General features: G+C 52.3%; 1 protein-coding gene across 2 annotated transcripts in view; it reads right to left on the minus strand.

Annotated features, from left to right (window-relative positions):
- Positions 1-662: 662 nt before the first annotated feature.
- Positions 663-23086, minus strand: part of RTN4R (reticulon 4 receptor) — a 77398-nt gene continuing 54974 nt past the window's right edge. The window contains exons 1-2 of one of the 2 annotated variants that reach the window (XM_088065238.1): positions 2928-3042; positions 663-2417 (exon numbers count right to left, since the gene is read on the minus strand). In XM_088065238.1, coding sequence (XP_087921364.1) covers positions 991-2417; positions 2928-2964 — 1464 coding nt within the window. In that variant the 5' untranslated portion in view covers positions 2965-3042 and the 3' untranslated portion in view covers positions 663-990. Of the gene's footprint in view, positions 2418-2927; positions 3043-23086 lie in introns of those variants that run through there. The other variant, XM_088065239.1, reaches the window with a different exon arrangement.

Consider the following 23086-nt stretch of genomic DNA (forward strand, 5'->3'; position numbering starts at 1 on the left):
GGGCCGAGCTCATCTGTGCAGAGCAGGAGAAACATGGCCCTGCCCAAATCTTGGGATTGTTCCTGACATTCCTCTACCCCAGCTCCGAGGGGCTGGGCCAGCGTTTCCTGCTCTTCTGATCATCCTGGAATCTGAATGATGCCAGGAGAAGGTGGGATACTTTGAAGGGAAGCAGGAGCATGAGCAGAGCATGTTTCACACAACCAAACCCTTTGCTGGCACCAGTTAAAGGTTGTATAACCATCCAAAAATGCCTTATTTATCACTGTGGTGTTAAATGCTCAGATCACACTCCACATCCTTTTAAATCTTCATCTTTTTAGCTGCTCCGAGTCCTTCACCCCTCGCAGATGACAACCACTTAGGAAAAAGAAATCTTTATTTTATAGGTTTTTTTTTTGTATACTTGTACACAAGTAAAATAAAATGCATATCTATATATACTGCAATCTTGTGAAGGGGAAGGCAGCATTCTTTAACAAATGCTGCCTGTAAACGTGGTGTGAAGGATGGAATGGAGATGGAAAAACTGCAAGAGTCATCAACATAGGATTAAAACAGCATCAAATCCATTACCTCTGCAAATGGAAACCTGCAACATTGTTCAGTGTGATGGCAAGTTACAAACAGATTTTAGACATTCTTTTCAGAGCATTTCTTACACTTCTTTTTTTTTTTTTCTTTTTTCCTGTAAATAAACCATGTTTCTTTACCATCTGCTGTAGCAAAAAGCTGCTTTGTGGGCAAGTGCAGTTCTGAAGACCAAAGGTATAATTCACAGGTTTCAGGACAAATAAATTATGTACATCTCAGTATTTGTCTTTTTTTGTTTTGTTTTGTGTTTGTTTGTTTTAATAAAGGCATCCAGTTAAGTTTTGTGTAACAAAGCTTTCTCAGGGCGGATGGGAGTCCTGCTTTTGTTTGCAACATTTATGGAGGTCAGCAAAAGTCGAGTATTAAAGTGTCATCAACCCAGGAAAAGAGTTAATTTTAGCAGAATAACAGTAAGCTCCACACCAAGGGGGGGATCAAAAGGCTTAGGCTGAGCTGTAACGTGGAGCTGTTCCCCTGCTGGGTGAGGCGGCACTGGGCCTTTGATCTGTTCTTTTTAGAGCAGCCCTGCCTCTTTTTGGTTGGGACTGTGGAAGGTTCAATGGGCTCTAGAAATTCGGGTCTCAACTTGGTCAAAGGAGGGTCTACAATGCTGGGGAAGGTCCCAAAGGGGGAATCGTTTATCTGCTTGTTGCTGCCATTTTTGGAAGGGTCCGTCTCCATGTACTTGGGCCTGGACATGTTCTCCTTCTCCTTGAGGTGGTTGTTGGACGAGCGGCTGCTGTGGGAGGAGGGCCCTGACTTGCCCTTAGCCTCATAAATAAAAGACTTGTCCATCTCGGGCTGGCAGCACTTGGAGGAGCCGTCGTGGGAGCCCAGCGGGGGCAGCCCCGTCGGGAGCTTCGCCAGCCTGGTTTTAGTGCTGAAAACGCTGGTGCGGATCTGGTTGAAGGAGTCCACGCAGCTGTCCAGGTCGGAGCTCTGCAGCCGCTTCAGGTCCCGCCCTGCCAGGCGAGGGGGCAGGTGGCACTCCAGCTCCGAGGAGGAGCCCTTGAACTGCTTAAACCAATTCCAGAGCGAGCGGGCCTGGCAGTCGCAGATCCACTGGTTGCCGTTGAGGCGCAGGTACTGCAGGGACACCAGGGGGGCCATGGTGTCCCCCGTCAGCACGGTCAGGTTGTTGTTGAACAGGTACAAGGTCATCACCTTGCCCAGGTCGTGGAACGCGCGCCGGTGCACCAGGCTCACCCTGTTCTGGTGCAGCAGCAGCCGGTCGAGGTTGATCAGCCCGCGGAAGACGTTCTCTGACAAGCTCTTGATTTTGTTCCCGTGCAAAAACAGGTACGTGAGGTTTGCCAGGTCGATGAAAGTGTCGTCCAGCAGGATCTGGAGGTTATTATCCTGAAGGTAGAGGTACTGCAAGGAGAACAGCCCTCGGAAAAGCCCCGTGGAGAGCTCCAGGAGCCCGCAGCGATCCAGGTGTAGGGTGTGGAGGTGCACGAGCCCCCGGAAGGTGATGGGGTTGATGGATTTCAGGTTCGTGTTGTCGCTGAGGTCCAGCTCCTCCAGTTTGGTGAGCCCGTAGAAGGCCCCGGGCTCGATGAGGCTGATGTTGTTGGAGTGGATCCACAGGATGGTCATGTTGCGGCAGGAGGTGAAGCTGGTGGCCCTCACCAGCGTTATCCGGTTGTTGTGCAGGAAGATGCGCTGGCTCTGGATGGGGATCTCCGTGGGGATGGCTGTCAGCCCCTGCTGCTGGCAGCTGATGGTGATCTTGGGTTCACTGTAGCATACGCAGGCCCCGGGGCAGGACTCCACTTCTGACGGGATGTTCAAGCAAAGCACCAAAATCAGCAGTCTGCTTCCTGAGGAATGACAGAAATAGGGTGGGAATTAGGCAGGGTCATGGAGAGCGCTTCTCTTTGCAGAGGAGCCTGAAATTCCCCCTCCGAGTCCAGCACCACCAACCACAAACAGATGCCAGGGCAGGCAGCGATTAAAATGTAGGATTGCAAATGGGACTCTGCCACTCAACTCAAGAGCTTAGGTCAGTGTACACTTGCAGAGATGGAGTCCCAGCACCTCGTCTGCCCTGCACCCTCAGGAGATGAAAGAGAGGGATCAGCGCTTTGGATTTGCACATCCAACATCAGCCCTGTTCCCAATATCTTACCTGTGAGCAAAGGGAACGAATTCTGTGGCATTTCCCTCTGCCATGGGCATGCCTGGCACAGCTCAGCCAATGGAAAAGGACCCGGGATGTACCAGGAAACTCCAAATCCCATCCCAGCAGTGCCACCAGCTCCTCACTTTGCAGGGTCACGGAACAACTCTTCCAAACAAGCAAGTGTCCCCACACTGCTCTCAAAACATACCTGTGACTTTCCACAAATAATTTTGGACTGATTTCATCTTCCTTGGAGAAATAACTGTGAGACATTCCCAGAATAACTTTCAGGTCAGACCTGCCTGGAGAAGTCTCAGGGCCAAGAGGATCCTTTCCTTCTCCTGCTCAAAATTTTAAGCCACATATTCCTTTTTCCTCTCTCCCCATATTTTTTTCCTAAGGAAGAAGAGGAAACAGCAGGATTTTCCATCGTGCTGTTGTAGGAGAAAGCCCCGTGCAAGGCTTCATTCATTCCCCACCAGTGTGCAAGGCAGGAACAGATTCCACACGGGCCAAGCATGCTGGCCAGCTCCATGGGGCTGGAAAGCCCCAGAGAGGAACATTTTTTTCCTGGTGATGCCCATCCACTTCCCCAGGAGCTTGGCTACTCTGGAATCCCAAGGAAGCATTTTGGTTCACCCAATACCCTGGCTGGGGAGCTGGGAATGAGCCGGGAGGGAGGGAGGGAGGGAGGGGATGGACACCTTCTCCAAAGGGTCCCTGAAGGTCCTGCTGAGAGACCTGAGGAGAGCCAGGCTGTTCCCTGCTCCCCTTGGGAAGGGAGGCAGTACCAGCAGTGCTTTCCCAGCAATTAGCAGCCAGTAATTAGTCTGATTCCTCCAAACAGGAGATAAAATGAATGGGCAGCAGCCTGAGCAGCGGGAGGCTCCATTTGGGAATGCCACATGTGAGCAGGGACACTGTGACTTCTTCCCAGCTGGTCACAGCACCTCTGGCCAAAGGGCACATCCTCCCCATCACTGGGAATCTCCAGCCCAGGGAAAGAGCGGCTTTGCCTCTCTCGTGGGAGGGTTTTGCTGCTGTTGTGGGAGGGTTTTTCCTTTGAAAACCTCAAAACATCGTTCCAGAATGTTGGTGCCTCATTACAAAGTAAGGTGGAAAAGCAGAGTTCAAAAAGCCAGACAGGAAAGCCCAGCAGTGCAGAATGGGATGAACTGGGGAGACTGGAGCCACATCCAGTCTCACAAATTCCCAAGGGGGAATCTGAAGGCAGTGGCTGCATCTCCCTTAGAGCCTGGCAGATGCTGTTGTGGCAAATAAAACCACATCAAACACCAATAATAACAAATTAAATCGCATGGAAACCTCACCAAATATTTACTGAAGGAATAACAATTGGAAAAGCCGAGGTGGGAAAGTCTCTTTCCTGCAAGAACGGGTGGGGATCCCAGGTTTGGGTGTCAGTCTGGTCAGAACGATTCACCATATGTGGTTAATAAATCTGAGGCCAATACAGGCAGGACACTCCCATATATCAAATTCCACAAGGGATAAAAACCCCAGCTCAGCATGCAGAGATAATTGGAGCCTGATGCTATCAGCTGCTGAGCAACCCTGCAAGGCAGAGTTTGAGTGCAGTGTTGTGACACATTTTGGCTGCCTTGTCATGTTTTGACACGTCACGTCCCATTGCATGAAGCACAGTAAAATGAGACAACTGAAACCGCCTGCTGCAGCCATGGCACAGCAAGAGCAGCCTCCTGGGAAATTAAAACAGTGCTGGCGACTCTCTGGCCATCCCTCTGCAGTGATAATGAAACCCCATGGGCAGAGAAATGGGACTTTCTGGAGCCTCTCTCGGCAGCTCCGTGATTCGGGTGGCACCGGAGCAGTGGGAGTCACCTCCTCATGCAACACCTCCCACTCCAGCAAACAGCTCGGACTGGGACACTGGGGCAGGATCCCGCTGTCCCCAGGCTGCTTCTCCCTGCCACGGCCTGGGGAAAATCCAGCCACAGCCCAGGTGCATCCCACAGCCTCAGGAATAAATGGGAAACAGCAGAAGGAATGCAAAAACCCCTTCCCCAGTGAGAGGAATCACATCATCTCTGTCCCAGCTCCAGCCAAGGGCACAATAAATCCATGTAAATCCACGTATACACGAGGAGAGAGGAGAGGACGGGAAGCAGCTGCAGAGGATGAGCCGTGAGCCCTGCCCTGTGCCGCCCATCCCGGCAGCTGAGCAGGCACAGGTGATCCCCAGGATCTCTCTTGCTGTGGGAAGCTCCCGGGCCAGGCTCCTGTCCCAGCTCCTGTGGAGTTCTGTGGCTCCAGGGGGAAGGGGCACATCCTGCTCCGCTCCAAGGCTCGAGGCTCGGCTCTCCCGTCCCGCTCCGATGCCCCCGAGGCTGCCAGCAGCGGTGAGTCAGTGGCACCGAGAGCGCTGCCAGCCAGCAGCACCGGGAAATTAATTACAGCAGGGCCAGGCTGTGCGCTTTAATTAGGGACCTGGTGTTCATGAGCTGCTCGGATTAGCTCCTTCCACCGAGACAGCTCCTGTCAATCATCCCCCAAAGCCTTTTTCCAGTGACTTTGCCGCCGTGCAGCTCAGCCGTGTCCTGCCTGATCCATGCCACAGCCCAGCCGCTGCCAGTCCCCAGGCAGGGCAGGGCCAGGGGAAGGGCAGGAGTGGATGAAGCCGTGGGAAGCTAAGGTGACCCTTTAGGCCCCAGCCAGGCTGGATGTGCCGTGACAGAGACCCCAGGGACCCTGCATGACTTCCCCTGCTCCTCCAAAATCCTTCTCCAGTGTCTGGTGTCCAAGCAGCACCTGTGCCTGGTCTCAGTGTGTCCCAGACCCCAGCGGCCACCGAGTGCATTGAGCCACCCAGACCTTGCACTGACATATTTTAATTGTTCTCCTGCAGCACTGGGTTCAGCTCTGGTCATGGGCTCCTTCCTTTTCCAGGAAAAACACCCCCTGCCCGTAGGCCAGGACAGGAGACATTCAAGGGCAGGTTGGACAGGGCTTGGGGCAACCTTGGGTGGTGTCAGGAGGTGGAATGAGATGAACTTAAAGGTCCTTCCCAACTCAAAGCATTCCAGGATTCTGTGATTCACGGCTGCCAGGGACGAGGGAGGTCAGAAGGTTCCCTGTCTGCCCATTCCCAGAACACGCCATGCTCAGCTCCCAGTGGGGAGCAGCATCTTCCCTTCACCTTCCAGATAAATCCATCCTGACTTCTGTGTCTGCACTGAGCTCCCACCAACACTGGATGCTGGATCCTCCATCTCCAGCTGGACTCCTCCACCTCAGGACCCATCCCAGTGCCCATTCCTGAGGAAAAGGCTCTTGGAACGACACCTGTCCCCTCCTCTCTTAGCGGAGAAACCATCCTTCCCTCTTTCAGAACATGATTAAAACTTAACTCGAGAGTTCCTGTCAAAAGCAAAACATGAAAGAAATTCCAGAACCTGGAACCTTCAGTCCCTCCAAGACTTTGGCTTTGAGTTTAGCATTTGTTCCTCCACAGCTTTCTTAAAAGCCAGGAAGCTCCTTCAGTGAATCTGCAGCGCGTCCCTTTTGCCATCCCCGAGTGTTCTGACTCACGGAACTGGAAGCAATTAAAGTGGGTCCATTATCTGCCTCTCCGCCGCTCCCCCGGGCCATCGCCTTGTCAGACGTGGCAATTAGAAGGAAAAGGCTCCGGGGACCTCCAGCAGATGCTTTGCAAACTTTTTTTTTCAGGAGGCCAAAGCGAGCTGCAGTGTGGTGCCGTTTGCAGAGCCTCTCCCCGCTGCTCTGCTCCCGTCTCCATTGATTTGGAGATATTCTAATGTGGCTTTCCTGCAGAGGAGGGTCAATAATCATCTGAATTCTCTCCTGCTCGGACATAAAGGGAGCACTTTACAATACAAAGCCTTTTGCTGATGCACACAGCGTTTTGCCTCTGTTTATAGTAGGGACACACTGGAGCTGCCGAATTCCCCGCTCGGAGTGGGCATCCTTTGAAATTCCACGGGCATCCTTTGAAATTCCTCTCTTGGCTGCTCCTGGTGCCTCCTGCTTTGTCCTGTGGCCAAAGGTGGGGCTGTGCCTGTGCCACGGGAAGAGGGCAGCGCTTTGATGCGTTTCAAGCGGAGGTGAATGGAGAGGTCAGTGAGGAAGGGCGATGGACTCGGTGTAGGCTGGAGGTTCCCTCACTTCTGCAGCGGAGAGGAAGGATGGAGCATGATGGTGCAACTGGAGCAGCTCCAGCTGGGAGGAGAGGATGGGGTGAAGCTTTGCCACCGTGAAACACCTGGGGCAGGCAGCAGAGTCACAGCTGCGGGGTCCCTGCCACCCTCAGGCAGCTGCAGAACAACATTTTGGGGCCAAAGCAGGTCCTGAGGCACCTCTGCATCTTGGGGGGGATTTTGGGTGTCAGACACTCCTCTTAGGTGGGACAATCAGCGAGGTCACTGGGGTGGGCAAGCTCTGGGGCTCTGAATCACTCCATGTCCAGGGGCTGGAGCTCAAGCCCCAGCTCACACCAGAACACCAGTGATGAATCCCAGTGGCCTAAAGATAGAGAGCTAATTCCCTTTGGGACATCCTTGGAGGCCTGAGGCAGCAGGAATGGTGCAAGCAGGTTTGGCACAGCTCCGTGTGAGACCTGTGCCAGCCCTACCTGGAGCTGCTGGGATGTGAGCAGCAGTAGGGGCAGCACCTCAACCCCAGCCCTGACTTGTCCCTGATCCCACATCCTCTGAGACTGCATCCAGACCCATTAACCTTGGGACTGAGGTGCTTTTCCTTGCCTTTGGCAGCACAGCCCCTCTGGAACATCCAGGCTGTGCCCTAAATGGGGTTTGAGCAGGAAAAATCCCAGCTATGGTCAGGGCTGAAAGGTCATTTCTGTAATGCATCCCGGCAGGGAGGCAGGCAGTGGATGTGCCATCTCCTCACTTCTGGTGTTCATCTTTTCCTCTTAAATCACACTCTCTTAATGTGATTTTTGGACTTAATATTGTGGGGATATTTTGAAGTGAAGAAGGTAAAAACGAGTTACATCTTGTGCAATTCTTCCACTCCATCCTCCCGAACCTCCAGGGAGTTTGAACACTGATTCTTCAGCATCGCCGGGGGCTGAGCTCCACAGCTCATTCCAGGAGCTCAGGGCAGAACAAACCTCCCCTGGGACAGCTCCATCCTTCCATTGGATGTGCCAAAACAGCTCCCACATGTGGGGCTCCCCATCCCTGCCAGTGGCTCTTCCTCACTCCCAAAATTTTGGCAGCAGCCTGGATTTAGCCTAAAAACATTTGGTCAGGGTTATGCTTTTGGTGCTTTGCCAGCATCTCCCTCAGAGCAGCAGGGAGAGGAAGGAGAAGGGGAGAGTGAACAGTTTGCATTTCAGCCCATTTGAATGAGAACTCAACAAGGAGCAGAGAAATTAAAGTTTCTTCTGTAGCCAGAGGGTTTTTATCCTGCTGAATTCCCAAGGCTTGCTGCAAGGTACAGAGGTGTGAGAGCTGCTCAGAGAAAAGGTCACCAGAACCCTTCTGAGGGGAAATATCATGGGAGTCATCAGGTCCCAGGTTAACAATAACAATTATCAATTATTACAGCCCAGGAGTGCCCTGGGAGGCCAGGGAATGGGAAAAGTCCTGATTCCAATAAAAGAAGGTGAGAAGATCTGCAGGGAGCCAGGCCATGGACATTTGGGCTGGCCTGAGGTGGGATCCAGGAGTAGACAGGGGTGGGAATGCAGCTATAAATAGTGGGAGCCTTTCCCTGGCACCTTCTCCAACCAAGCCCTGGGCAAACAGCAGCCTGAGGCAGAGCTTCCATGGAATAAAACCTTCCTTCCCCTCTTGGGGATTCCAAGTCCTAGGAGCCTGTAGGAATGCTGCTCCAGATGTTTTTGCTGTACTCCACAGCTTTTCCTCTTCACTGCTGGGGTGGGAGGGCAGAACTTGGGGTGCAGGGGCAGCTTGGACCATGGCAGAGGTGCAGATGGAATTGGGCAGAGGTTTAGGTGGAATTTTGCAGAAGTTCAGATGGAAAATTGCAAAGGATTAGATGGAGTTTTGTAGAGGTTCAGAGGGACCATGGCAGAGGTTTAGATGGAATTTTCCAGGTGTTCAGATGGAATTCTGCAGAGGTTCAGGTGGAGTTTTGCAGAGGTTCGGATGGACATCTGAGGAGATTTAGATGGACTTTGCAGAGGTTTGGATGGACTATTGCAGAGATTCAGATGGAATTTTGCACAGATTTAGATGGACAGCTGCAGAGGTTTTAACAAACTTATGCAGGGGTTCAGAAGGACTTTTACAGAAGTTCCACAGATTCTCTAGAAATTCCATTTTAGTACCTCCCTTCCCTCACAGGGAACAATAAATAAGGACTTGGCCAACCCCACACAGTTTAAAGATGGTATTTAAAATTATTTTCATGAAATCAGGAATAATCTTTGAGGTTCTTAAGCACTGAAAACATGACCTAGTTATCCCTGTTTCCTATGGATATGCACTGGAAAATCCTATGGATACACCAGTCCATTCTGCAGTGAGTGCTCCTGCCAGTGCTGTGCTCTGCCCCTCACCTGGTGGGGCTCTCCCTGCCAGGTCAATCAGCACAAGGAGAATTTTCAGCTGTTCTCATGTAATACAGAACAAATCTGCATGGTTGCCACCTGACCTCTTTCCATTTGTGGCACATCTGTAAGAGGAAAGCTCCTGACCTTTTAAACAGAGAAGATTATGAGCTTAAAGTAAAACATGGAGAATTCCTGTGGAAAAGACTCTTAGGTGGGTTTATTCCAGTCCTGGGATTGACACAGTCCAACCCTGGTCCTTTCTGTGCAGACAGTGCAGGTCTCAGATGCTGCTGGCCCATCCAAACTCCCTGTGTTCCCCTTTCCCTGCTCAGAACTGGTTTCCCCCCTGATGCAGGAGCTCCTCAGGGTGTGATCATGTCTGGAGCTGGAATAACCACGGATATGTCCAGCTCTCCTGAACACACAGCACAAAGCCTTGTCCTGGTGTCCTCTCCAGCAGTGTGACACCACAGAGCCCCAGCACGGCAGCAGCAGGCTCTGGACTCCATGGAGCACATGGGATTTGTGGGGATTTGGCTCAGAGCAGGTGAGTTTGACTTGATCTTTTGCTAGGGACCAGATTCCACAGCGACAGCGGGACGAGAGGGCAAAATCTCCTGGAGATGCACAGAGCAGGGGCTGGCTGTGCCAAAGGCAGGGACCCAAGGCTGTGGGAGCTGGATGAGAGGCAGAAAAGGCCCAGTGCCCAAAGGGAAGGTGAAAGCACGTGGCCTGGAATGTGCATGTGGAGAACTTGAGGCACTCCTGGGAAAAATGGGCACGAAAAGGGGAAGAGGACAGGCAGGAAGGCTGCAGGACAGGAGGAGATCCCTGAAAGCCTGCAGGCACTTGCTGAGCTCTACAAATCCCACTGAATTAATCTGGGAGAGCAGCTCTGAGTAGCTGCTGTGATCCTGATCCACCTCTCAGGGCTGCACTGGGCACCTGCCAGGCTAGGCCTGGCCACACCGAGCACAGGGAGCTGAGGAGGAGGAGGAGGAGGAAGGGCTCCTTCCTGGGATAACCAGATGGCTTGGAATGAATTCATCTTTAAGGCATCTTCCCACCCAAACCATTCCAGGGTTATATGAAATGTCACAGCTGCACTTTCTCCAAGTGACAGCCAACAACAGCCATGGTATTGTCACAGCTGTCACAGGATTATGGGATGGTTTGGGTGAGGAGGACCTTAAATCCCACCCAGTGCCACCCCTGCCATGGCAGGGACACCTCCCACTGTCCCAGGAGCTCCAGCCCCAGTGTCCAACCTGGCCTTGGGCACTGCCAGGGATCCAGGGGCAGCCCCAGCTGCTCTGGGCACCCTGTGCCAGGGCCTGCCCACCCTGCCAGGGAAGGATTTTTTCCCCAAATCTGTCCCTGTCCCACTGCCTTTTGCCAAGAGTCCCATGGCCAAAACCCACACCCAGCCCAGTAAAGCCAAGCCCAGCAGATCCCAAAGAATGAGACCAGAAAAGCTGTTCCTTGTTTCAGCACTGCACTGAGGGCATCCTGAGTGGTCCCAATCCTCACTCCCATCCTCTCCAGATGGGATGCATCCAGAGCACTGCACAAGCAGGATCATGTGTGATCCTGCCACCATTCCATCCCCACGCTGGGAAGAATGAAGTGACAAAATATTCACTGTGAATCACAAGCAGCTCCTCCAGAAGTTGGGATTATCTGTGCCATATCTGTGAAAAATCAGGGATAAACAGGTGTTCAAAGGAAGGAAATGCGGGTTCCTGTGATGATTTAGGTCTCCCATGGGCCACAAAGTACCTCAAGAATGCTTCAAAACCTTCTCAGGAAGAAGGAGAGATTCCTGCAGCTCCAAACCTGGCATTGGTGGCTGCTCTGTGTGTGAATGACTCAGGGAGAGGAGAGGTGAAGCTCCAGATGGAATTCACACCTGCTCCTCCCCAGCCATCTGGGACTGCACCCCCTGCCAGCTGCAAATCCCACCCCCACCGCTTCTGGAAAAGCCCCCTTGCCCAAGGCAGCATTTTCCTTTGTTTTCCTCTAAAATAACATTATCTCAGATTTTGCTCGCAGCTCAGCATCTGCATCATGTGGAGTGCAGGGATGAAGTTTAGGAGAGAGCCTGGAAGGGACAGCTGTTCCAAACATCCCCCATGGCCTCAGTTTGGCTGTGTGTGTGGATGCAGAGTGAGCAAACGGCCCCAGGCAGGACAGGAAGGGGGAGAACATTCCAACTCCAACCTTAGCCACAGCCCCATTGCCGAGAACAGCTGGAAATGACCACAGCAGAGAGCAGACACGGGAGTGGAGATCAGATTTCTCTGCCCTGCTCATACCTTGTTCCCCTTGCCAAGCCTGGAGGACCAGAGCCTTGCGGTGATCTGTGAGGTCTCCACCTGAACGTGGCCTTCAGCAGGCTCAGGACATTCCTCATCCCTCTGGGACACACGGCCCCTCCAGCCTCCAGGGCCATGCTCACCCTCTCCCTCCTTCCCCTTCTCCCTCAGCATCTCTCCCAGCTCCTGGCACACACCCCTGGCTCATCCTTTCATTCCCAGAAGAAGCTGGGACTGGTTTTTGGTGAGTGTGAGTGTGTCTCAGGTGAGTGCAGCTCACTCAGCCACTCTCCCGAGGTGAGGAGCACGACACCCACAGCTCTACAGACAAACACATTCCTCTGAAACGTGCAGCTCTGTGAAGCCAAGCTGAACAAGGACACAACAGGCTGCTCATGATACAGCTTCCTGCTTTCCTGGAAATTGGGAAGTGAGCAATGGGGAAAGGATCCTGCAGCCCAGCAGGGTCTGAGCCCCTGGTGCTGGGCTGAGCTGCCCTCACCTCACAGCCACCCTGAGATCCCACAGAATTCCACCAGGAATTCACACCACATTTCCATGCCCAAAGTCCTCAGTTCAAGGTCTCACTGCAGGCAGAGAAATGAGAACCCCCTCCTTCTTTTCATTCCAGGTGGATAAAAGCTCCTGTTCTGCCTGCAGCCTGCCCTCTTCCCTGTGTCCATCCATTTCCCCACTACAGGCCCATAGTGTCCATAACCATCTGTTCCCCAACGTGGCCTTCAATCAGTTTTAGACCTGGAGCTCCCATTCCCTGCTCCCAGATGGATGGCCGGGCACCTGGCTGGATTTAGATCCTTGTTTCCCTGCTGCCAGCCTCCCAGGCACTTGTACTTGCTCTGCATTAAAGCCCAGCCTTCAGCTTTATTTGTCAGGGCAAAATCCCAGTCAGCTGCCAACTTCACAGCCAGTCATTTATAGATGTTTTCCAGATCATTCATGGAAATAGGGAAATCCAGCAGGGTGGAAGCTGAACCCTGCAAAGCTCCTGTGCAAGCAGCTTGTTCTGCACTGATCCTCCACCAACAATCGCATTTTGAGGGCTTTAAGCTGCCTGGTTCTTAATCCATTTAATAACTGCCCATTGATTCCATAGGCAGGATATTCTCCACCACGGAAATCAAGTGCCTGACATAAATCTGAATTTATTATGATAATTCAGATCCATGAGCAGAGGCTGGGAGAACTTGTGCACATCTCATCCACCAGGACATTGGTCCAAGCCCAGGGCTTGCTGACATCAAGGTGAAGCCATCAATAAATAATTGTGACATCAATATCTTTAAAAAGGATATCAGAATTAAAAAAGAAAAAAACCAAACAACTGGGTTTAGAAAAAAAACCTGGGAAATATAGCAGTGGAAATTATTGGTATTTCATGGAATTGTGGAAAGGCTGGAAAAGCCCTTTAAGATTTCCAAGTCCAAGTGTCAACCCAGTGCCATTGAACCACATCTCCAAGTGCCACAGGCACATGTTTCTGGAGTATTCCAGGGATGGTGATTCCCTGACAGCACATTTCAGTGCTTTTCCAGGTATTTTTCTCTGTATTTCTATCTCTTTATCCTTTATCCTAGCCAGATCCTTAGCTCTGTTAGTATCTCCTCTTTCTCCACAGCACAGATCCCGAGCTGAGCAGCCTCTCCTCACTTCTGGGGCTTTCACACTTGCTGCTTCCAACTTTCCCTGGCCTTCCCTGGCCTCTGGGAATTCTCTGGTTTTCAGGTTTACAAGGAATTAGAACCAGGATCTGGTCAGCTAGTTCTGCTCCCACACACACTCCTTAGAAAGGGGCTGGAGCATCCATCCATGGGTTATTGTCCATAAACCATCCTGGTGGGTGGGCTCTCCTCCCAGCAGGGCATCCCTCTCCACAGACAAGCTGTTCAAGCAGGATCATTGCAGAGGAAAGAAAAGATTTCCTTAAATAGGAACAGTGTTTTCTCCTTTCCATGGGAGCTGTTTGTCACCGGGCCTGGGCGTTCCTGTCACCCCACCACGCCCTGGTGGCATGGCCAGCTGTCCTTCCTCCTCCACACCAAGCACACAGGGTCAGGCTGTCCCCGAGTGCAGTCCCTGGGGCTCATTTCCTAATTGAAAGAACCAAACCACCAATTTGATTGAAGACAATCACCACAGCCAGGCTCTGCGAATGTCCAGGGGGAATTGTCACCCTGCAGGTCCCTCCCTCCAGCAGAGCCCTTCCAGAGCAGCAGGGCTCACTTCCCATAAGTGCCTGTTAATATTTCATGGCACTAAGTGAATTTCTTTCCGTTTCATTTGCCATCTTTGTTTAATTCACCTCCTTCAGCATGGAATGGAGACCAAGGACCAGCTGCTGATGTGGGGGAAATATGAATCACCTTGTCAAAGGAATGAACTCAAGTGAAAAAAAGGAAGAAATTGGTCAAATGATGAATAGCAATTACAGCAGAATCACAGAAATGCCACTGGAAAGCTCAAACCTGCAGGAACAATAGCATCAGGCACCCAAATGACACCTCATGGGTAATATATTCATTTCCAAGCAGAATATCCCATCTCTTTCAGCCTGGAAAAGCCTCATCCCAGCATATTCACAGGGTTTTCTGGGGGGGATTTCTCATATAATGCAAGTCAAGGAAAAAGAAGAGTAAACCTTGTGGTGAAGAGAGAAAAAACCATTTCCTTGTGTTCTCCTGCTCTTTTTTTTCTTAGAAAAGTGAAAGCCAACTCTCTTTTCCCTGGGGAGATCATTTATGCAGCTTCTGACAAGAGCAAGGACAAGGAGCAAAAACCCTGCTGGTACCAGCGGGAACTCTCCAGACATCACTTCCCAGAATGTTCTTGGTGCCAGCCTTGGTTCCCAAACCTGCTCAGTATTCCCACCTCCCAACCCCAAAACTCCACAAAAACTGCCCAGCAAATCCCCTCCCAGCCTCATGTGGGGCATCAGGCCAGGACATCTCACAGGAAAACCAGGAATGCTTTGGAGTGAAGCTGGCAATTCCAAATGTGTGGTGCCTCTGTCTCTGCTGTCCCTTCCTTGAGGTCTTTTTCAGAGCAAACTCAGCCAATCTCCCCTCAGTTCCAGAGTCCAAATCCTACATCACTACTCATGGAAATGTTTCCTCCCTGCATGTGATGCTGCTGGTTCTGCTTCACCACCTGTGGCCTCTCCCTTCCTATTTTCCTCCTTAGCTGTTATTTGGGGTGACACCCCCCTCACACAGCCCTGCTCCTGGAAAACAGCCCAAGCCCTCGTCCCATGTGCACAGCCTGGTCAGACCCACACGGGGCAGCACCAGCTCTGGAGGAAGGCACCAGCAAATCAGGGTGACAAAGGAACCAGGGACGAATTCTGCTCTGTTTTGTGCATGTCCTGGGCTGATCCCGAAGAGTGGGGGACCAAGGGAGGGATTCTGTCCCTCTGCCCCACTCAGGTGAGACCCCCACCTGCAGAGCTGCCCCAGCCCTGGGGCCCTGCACAGGAGGGACCTGGAGCTGCTGGAGCCAGTCCAGAGGAGACCACGGAGCTGTTCCAAGGGCTGGAGCCAGGCTGGGAGAGCTGGGGGTGCTCACCTGGAGAGGAGAAGCTCCAGGGACACCTCAGAGCCCCTTCCAGGGCCTAAAGGGGCTCCAGGAGAGCTGGAGAGGGACTGGGGACAAGGGATGGAGGATCAGGACACAGGGAATGGCTCCCACTGCCAGAGGGCAGGGCTGGATGGGATATTGGGCAGGAATTGTTCCCTGGCAGGGTGGGCAGGCCCTGGCACAGGGTGCCCAGAGCAGCTGGGGCTGCCCCTGGATCCCTGGGGCACTGTTCTGTGGTTCCATGAGGGAAGCAGCAGCAGGGACCTGTCCTTGGGACAAGGGAGACTCTTGCAGTGGCAAATGTCCCCAGGAGCTGCCAGCTCCTGAACTGCAGCTGCCACTGCACCTCTCAAACTCATCCCAGTTCCCTGGGAATTTTAGGTGTGACATTCAGATGAGATTTCAGGCACTTTTCTGGCACGTGAATTCTGTTGCCACCCAGCAGCACAAGGGTGCACATTTCCATCCCCAGGTGCTGATGGAAGGGTTTTGTTTGGCCAGCTGGGCATTGGGAGGCTTCCAGAGGTGTCCAGGGGCGTGTCACCATTCCTTAACCATTCCTAAGGCACCCAGGAGCACAATGGAGGGAGATCTGTTCATTTCAGCCTTCCAAAGCCTGGCTTGAGGCAGAGCCCTGCACCTCACCCCACAGGCAGGACCACACCACGCTGCAGCATCAAACAGCTCATTCCTGACAGCTCCTGCTGGACCAGGGAATGACTTCTCACAGCATTCCATGGAGGAATCCCTGCTCCTGCCTGGCAGATCCCGACTCAGTGTTCAGTGGCTGATGTATGGAGAGGAGGGCATGTGCTGTGACAGGCCACTGGGACCACCATCACAGCCAGACTCATTAGAACTCTCATTAATGGTCTAATGAGAAGGGCAGCAAATAGCAGGTTAATTAAATCTGCCCCTCCTGAGCTGGGGAAGGTTGCAGCTTTAGTAGGGATGGATAAATGACAGGGAGGGCTGTGGCAAGAGCTGGCAGATTGTTCTAGGCTGGTAAACTGCTCCTTGTGGGGAAAATGAGCCTCCTTCCACCTCATCAGGATGGGGAAAGGCTGGAGATAAAAGAGTTGTGTGTGAGGAGCTGCCAGGAGCTGAGAGGTGATGCCTGATAATGAGAGAGGGAAGGAGGGGGACTTGGAGGGAATTTTTGCTCTGAGCTTGTATTGCCAAATGTTACTCCTTGCCTGGGGCTCCTGGAGTCGATCAGAAAGAATCCAATTGTTATTGATCCCTGTTCCAACAGCTCTTAGGGACTGATGTTCTTCCTCAACAAAAACACCAAGAAGCTCAGAGAAATGGGGACAGAAAGAGCTTTATCCACAGGTGAACTTGGAGCAGCACAGGTGGAAATGTCTTAATTGTGTGTCCAAAGAGCTGGAGGAACCTGGAGATACAGGAGGACACCGTGTGAGACAGTGAATTAACTAAGCTGAAGGAGGAGGAGCTCCAGGACTTCCAGGGTTTATCAACAAGGAGATATGCAAAGAGAGCAGAGAAAAATGTGTGACCTCTCCAGTTCAAATTTACCTCCTAACGGAGCTGTGCCATGGCAGGGAGCCCCATGTGGGATGGTTCCATAAGGACACAGCAAAGGCACACCAGGAAAAGCCCTGGCAGTTTGCAAAAAGCTGGGAAAACAGAAAAACCCAGGAAATTATGAGCAAAATAATCCCATTTTAAAGTCTGTGTCACATTGGGACACAGCAACTGGAAGTGTCCAAGGACAGGTAGGACTGGGCTTGGAGCACCCTGGGACAGTGGAAGATGTCCTTGCCATGATCTTTAGTCCCTTCCCACCCAGACCATTCTGGGATTCTGTGATTTGGCTGTCAAATCATCCCTCAGACCAGCACAGCACCAGAGGTCAGCATTATTTGGCTTCCTTTTTTGTCCCTATCCAAGGAAAAGGAAGGAAAGGATATTTGGTGCTCCCCAAAAAGGAATATTTCAGGAGAAAATGCTTGGAGAAAAGGGGACAATAAAATGTCGCGTTTCCATGGCAGAAATGTGGGCAGAGTGTGTCTGTCCCAAGTTCTGCTCTCCCCAGAGTCAGAACTTCCCTGGAATCCTTCAACTTAAACCAGCTGCACTCCAAGTGCTCTCTGAAACCACAGCAGTGAAAGACTAAATGACTTAAACCCTTTTCTAAAGGCAGGGACTTCAAACAAGAGGGAGAAGATATTCAAGGCAAATGTGGAAGTCTGAGTACTTAAAACAGCTCCTGAAGAGCAGAGACGAGGCAACAAAGCAAGCTCTGGGAAAAAAAAGAAAAAAAAAGAAAAAGAAAAGGTGTTAAGGCTTGAGAGCAGCATTAATGCACAAAATCAAAGCAATTTCTCTAAGCTGTCAAAATAATCCCTGGATGTTGGGAGGAGCAGCCCCACAATTGGAGAAGGAAGGGATCCCTCCTGCCTGGGGGGTGGGAATTCAACCACTCCTGACAATCACAATAGGAGCAAAGCCCATGGCTGAGTGGCATTTACAGGAGACTGAGAAGAAAATCTAAATGAGAAAGAGAGAATTGAAAAGCCCTGGCAAGCAGGGACACAAAAGGTTTCTGTTGAGATGCTTGTAAGCCTTGGTGCATCTGAGACGGGCAGAAATTAATAAATCAGTGGTGTAGGGCTCTGATTAAAAAACTAAACCCACATATAAAGAAGAGGTTGTCAGCTTCCAAGCACACATTTTAATCCACGTTGTGTCACCACTGATCAGATCTCACCCAGCACGAGCAACTCAGCACCAGAGTGAAATTAAAGAGAAAAAACATGAAATCAGCATTTCTGACTTATGAGCTTTTTATAAACTCCCTAAACTGAGAGGAGAAACCCTCCAGGGTAAGAGAAACAGACCAAAGTCCCTCAGTTCAACTGAGATCTGGGTTGGGGTGGAGCTCCTGGAGCTGAGGAAGGGCCTGGAGCATCTCTGGGAGAGGCTGAGGGAGCTGGGGCTGCTCAGCCTGGAGAGGAGCCCCAGCTGAGAGGGGACCTCAGCTCTGGGTGTCCCTGAGTGTCCCTGAGTGTCCCTGTGTGTCCCTGAGTGTCCCTGTGTGTCCCTGGCTGTCCCTGTGTGTCCCTGTGTGTCCCTGGCTGTCCCTGTGTGTCCCTGTGTGTCCCTGTGTGTCCCTGTGTGTCCCTGGCTGTCCCTGTGTGTCCCTGGCTGTCCCTGAGTGTCCCTGGCTGTCCCTGTGTGTCCCTGAGTGTCCCTGTGTGTCCCTGTGTGTCCCTGTGTGTCCCTGGCTGTCCCTGGGTGTCCCTGTGTGTCCCTGTATGTCCCTGTGTGTCCCTGGGTGTCCCTGTGTGTCCCTGTGTGTCCCAGTGTGTCCCTGGGTGTCCCTGGCTGTCCCTGGCTGTCCCTGTGTGTCCCTGTGTGTCCCTGAGTGTCCCTGGCTGTCCCTGAGTGTCCCTGTGTGTCCCTGTGTGTCCCTGTGTGTCCCTGTGTGTCCCTGGCTGTCCCTGAGTGTCCCTGAGTGTCCCTGAGTGTCCCTGGGTGTCCCTGGGTGTCCCTGGGTGTCCCTGGCTGTCCCTGGGTGCAGGAGGGGCAGAGCAGGCCCAGGCTCTGCTCCAGGCCCAGCAATGGCAGCAGAGCCACGGGCAGGGGCTGAGCCCAGGCCCTGCCCTGCACAGGAGGCAGAACTTGTGCCCTGGGCAGTGGGCAGCCCTGAGCAGAGCCCAGAGAGGCTGTGGGGTCTCCTCCCTGGGGATATTGCAGAGCTGTGTGCACACAATGCTGTGCCCCGTGCTCTGGGATGGCCCAGCTGGAGCAGGGAGGTGGCACCAGTGACCCTCTGAGCTCCCTGCCGGGCTGGCCCACCCTCAGATCCTGTAACTGTGATTTTGGAGATTCAGAGAATGTGTGGCACTTTAAAGAACGTTTGAATGGGCTCTGATGGAGCAGAGGATCCCACTCAGCTTTCCAGAGAGTGGGATATCAGCTGAAGGAGCACATCCCCATCTCTGTCTCTTCTGCATTTTCCTGCACACCTGAGGTGTGGAGCTGGAGCCCAGGATAAGTTTTCCATCCCTCACCCTGTCCCTGGCACTGTCTGGAATGACAGCAGGGGCAGGGAAAGGGCCACAGCTCTGCCCGAGATCATTACCAACATTTGCATGAAGGCCCAGCCTTTAAGAGGAATGGTCCGGGCTGACCTTCAGCTGCAATCCCTGCTCCGATATCCCCGGGGGAAGCACAAACAATGTGACATTTCAGAGCACGGCCTCTGCGGCCACTCGGACATTACACAGAGAGAAAACAACTTCAGACTGCGAGGAAAGTTTACATCAGCTGCAGAAACCTCGGCTGGCAGGAAACACCCAGGGCTGGTGCCAGCCCAGTCACAGTCCCTGAGCTGGTGTGGCAGCCTGGACTGGCCAAGCACAGCACAAACAAACCCAGATGCTGATGGGCTCCGTCCCTAAGCAAAAATGAAGCTGTAAATTGAGAAATTCTTGCTTATGAAGAGATCTAAACATTTCAGACCCTGTTAACAGCAGCACAGCATGGAACAGATCCCAGGAAAATGGGAAAGTGAATTAAAAGGGTGGAAAGCAAAGCCCTTGGGTGTGACTCATGATCTTTTAACAACCAAGCCCCTCTTGGACAATCAGCTGCAGCTCTGTCCCAGCAGCACAGGATGAAACTCTGCACACACACTCTCACACACTCTCAAAACTGGGAGAGAAGAACCATCCCTCAGGTGCCCTCCAAGGCACAAAAATCCTGGGAGCAGAGCTGTCAGATCCCATGTGCAGGTTAAAAATCACCAGTTTCTTGCAAAGGCAGATTCACAGTGGTAATTTTGATGCAGGAGCATTACAGCACGAGGAGAGACTCCTCCACACCCTGGTGTCCTATGAAAGTCTGTGTCTACTTGCACTTCCCAGGCAAATTCCCAAGCTTCAAGCTGTGCCTGGGCATCCCTGAGCATCTCCGTGCTTGGTGGGAGGCTCCAGGTGTTATAAATTTGTATTGTGATATTGGCTTTCGCAGATGAATATTATATATTAAATACTTTTTAGCTATGTATGTACTTTTTTCTTGCTAACAAGTCTTAAGCTTAAAAGAATTTCCTAGGTACAAGGCAAGGAAACCCCAGAGGGCAAGGACAGTGGGGCCCAAGCTGTTATCAGGAGAACATTAGAGGCCAAACTGTTATCAGCAGAAGATATGAAACCCAGCTGCCCTCAGGGGAAGGATGACGGGCCCCGGACTGTTATCTGCCCTGACCATTTGCAAAAAGAAAGGAAACCAAACTCCAGAAAAATGCTGACCAGCAAGAATAATGATGACCAGCAAAAAATATATGCTGACCAGCAGAAAATAAAACTGTGAAGAGCATGATCCAAGAAGGCAGAACCAGGGAGGGGACATGCTTGAATATGCATTAACCCCTCACAGCAAGGATGGGATAAAAGGGGTATCCCTGAGATACCAGGTGTGTTCCTGGCAAGGCGCCAGGGCACCCGGCCGTTTTAACCCTTTGCTTTATTTCTTTTGTCTCCTAATTGTCTTTTTAATTATATTAAATTCTTTTTATAATTTATTAAGTGAATCTCGTTTTTAAGACAGGGAAAGGGGGACACTCAGGCGTGGAACTCTCCAGCTCACAGCCACATCCAGGTGGATTTGAGAGGAGTGAATGGGCTGGGTCAGGAACCTTGTCAAGAAGGACTGGAAACTGAAACAGTTCTGCCATGACAAATACAACTAGAGCTTGCACAAAATGAGGCAGGAGATGAACCCGAGAGCAGGACAGAGAACAGACGGAGAAGGTTTATTTCAGGCCCTGCTCTGAGGGCTGTTCCTGTATCTGACATGACACAGCTGGGAATTAAAAACCAGAAGTGCTCTGCTGAGAAGGGCAGGGGGAAAGGGTTCCTTCCCCCACTGTGTGCTCCTGCCATCCTCTGCTCGCTCCCTCAGGATCCCTGCACTGATGGATGCATCTGGGATGGGCAGGACCAGCTGCAGAGCACCACTTCCCTCCCCTCTCCCTTCCCAATTGTCCATCGCTTGGGGTGGCCGCTGGCAGCAGCCTGGACCACGGATTCCAGCCTCTGCCTTGGCTGCCCCACCTCTGAGCCTGGTGCCAAAGCACAGGGAGGTGTCACAAATTATTTGGAGTTCATTCTTTGCTGACCCCTGGTCCACCTGGGGCACTGCTCTCAGCCCTGGGTCCAACAGCAGAAGGATTCAGAGCTGCTGGAGCCAGTCCAGAGGAGCCCAGGGAAATGCTCCCAGGATCAGGATCAGGATCAGGATCAGGATCAGGATCAGGATCAGGGATCAGAGAGCGATGGCAGCTGGGATCTGGAGACACCTGAGCTTGAGGACAGGGGAGGGGTGGAGTTCTGCCCCTCTGCCCCACTCAGGTGAGACCCCACCTGCAGAGCTGCCCCAGCCCCGGGCCCTGCACAGGAGGGACCTGGAGCTGCTGGAGCCAGTCCAGAGGAGGCCATGGAGCTGTTCCAAGGGCTGGAGCCAGGCTGGGAGAGCTGGGGGTGCTCACCTGGAGAGGAGAAGGCTCCAGAGACACCTCAGAGCCCCTTCCAGGGCCTAGGAGTTGGGGTTGATTGGGTGACCATGACTGGGTTTGGGCACCCAAGAGGGCACACCCAGTGTGGAAAAATAATACTTGAGTAAAAAGTGTCAAGCTCTGGGGAGACAGAGGTCACCGAGGGTTTGCCATCCCAAGACATTGTTTTCCTGACAGCTGGCACTCATCTCTGCTCTCCCACTGCTCCTGCAGCCTCTCCCTGTGCTGAACTCCAGCTCCTGCTCCCCTTTCCGCACCCTAAAAATGCTCAGCCTGTCGGAAACCCACACATGGCTGCAGGTACAATATCCCAGGGGAGGGATGACATTTATCACTCCCCTGATATTACAGACAAGAGGGAACTCTGAAATGCTTTTAAAGCAGGAGAATTCAGAGCAGGAGCTCCAAACATTACCTGTGGTTTCCTTGACAGAGGCTGACCCACGGGATGACTTCCCCCAGGGAGATTACAGAGCTGTCACTCACTGCCAGCGCTGAGAGGGAAATGATGGGCTCAGGCTGCTGGGGAGTGTCCTTCTTCAGGAGCCCCCCTGAGCTCAGCCCAAAGGCAGGGGATGTGAGGCACTCCCACGCTGCAGCTCTCACCACATTTCAGGGCTTGCTGCTGATCTCAGGGTACAAAGCAAATTTTTCGAGGTGCGAGCTTCTGGATTAGGGGGCTCCTCACAACTTGCTTTATAATGTTACTTTATTTTTCTGGTAAAGAAAATGAAAACATGAACTCTACCTGAACCTCAGAGAGATGGAGGGCTATGAAATACCCCAAAATGTGTTCTCTGGGAATCTCCTTTCTCTACTGCTGAGGTTTGCAGATATTTGCAAAAGGTGGATGAGGGAAGGCTCAGGGACAAGCTCTCAAATCACATCACCCTTGGAGAGAGCAACACCCCTTCCTCAGGAACAGGGCACCATTTTCTATGATTTTCTGATTTCAGGCAGGTTTCAAGCAGGGCAGTGTGGAAAGAGCAGGAGAAGGGCTCAAAACCAGAGCCTGAGCACTGAAGAGGATGGTGTGGAAGGACAGGGGATGGTGTGGGAGGAGAGGGGATGGTGTGGAAGGAGAGGGGATGGTGTGGGAGGAGAGGGGATGGTGTGGAAGGACAGGACATGGTGTGGAAGGACAGGGGATGGTGTGGAAGGACAGGGGATGGTGTGGAAGGACAGGGGATGGTGTGGAAGGACAGGGGATGGTGTGGAAGGACAGGACATGGTGTGGAAGGACAGGACATGGTGTGGAAGGACAGGGGATGGTGTGGAAGGACAGGGGATGGTGTGGAAGGACAGGGGATGGTGTGGAAGGACAGGGGATGGTGTGGAAGGACAGGACATGGTGTGGAAGGACAGGACATGGT

This window comes from Pseudopodoces humilis, chromosome 20 (assembly GCF_049639895.1).
Source record: "Pseudopodoces humilis isolate 2021_Gansu_Grassland_sample_001 chromosome 20, ASM4963989v1, whole genome shotgun sequence".
Classification (NCBI taxonomy): Eukaryota; Metazoa; Chordata; class Aves; order Passeriformes; family Paridae; genus Pseudopodoces; species Pseudopodoces humilis.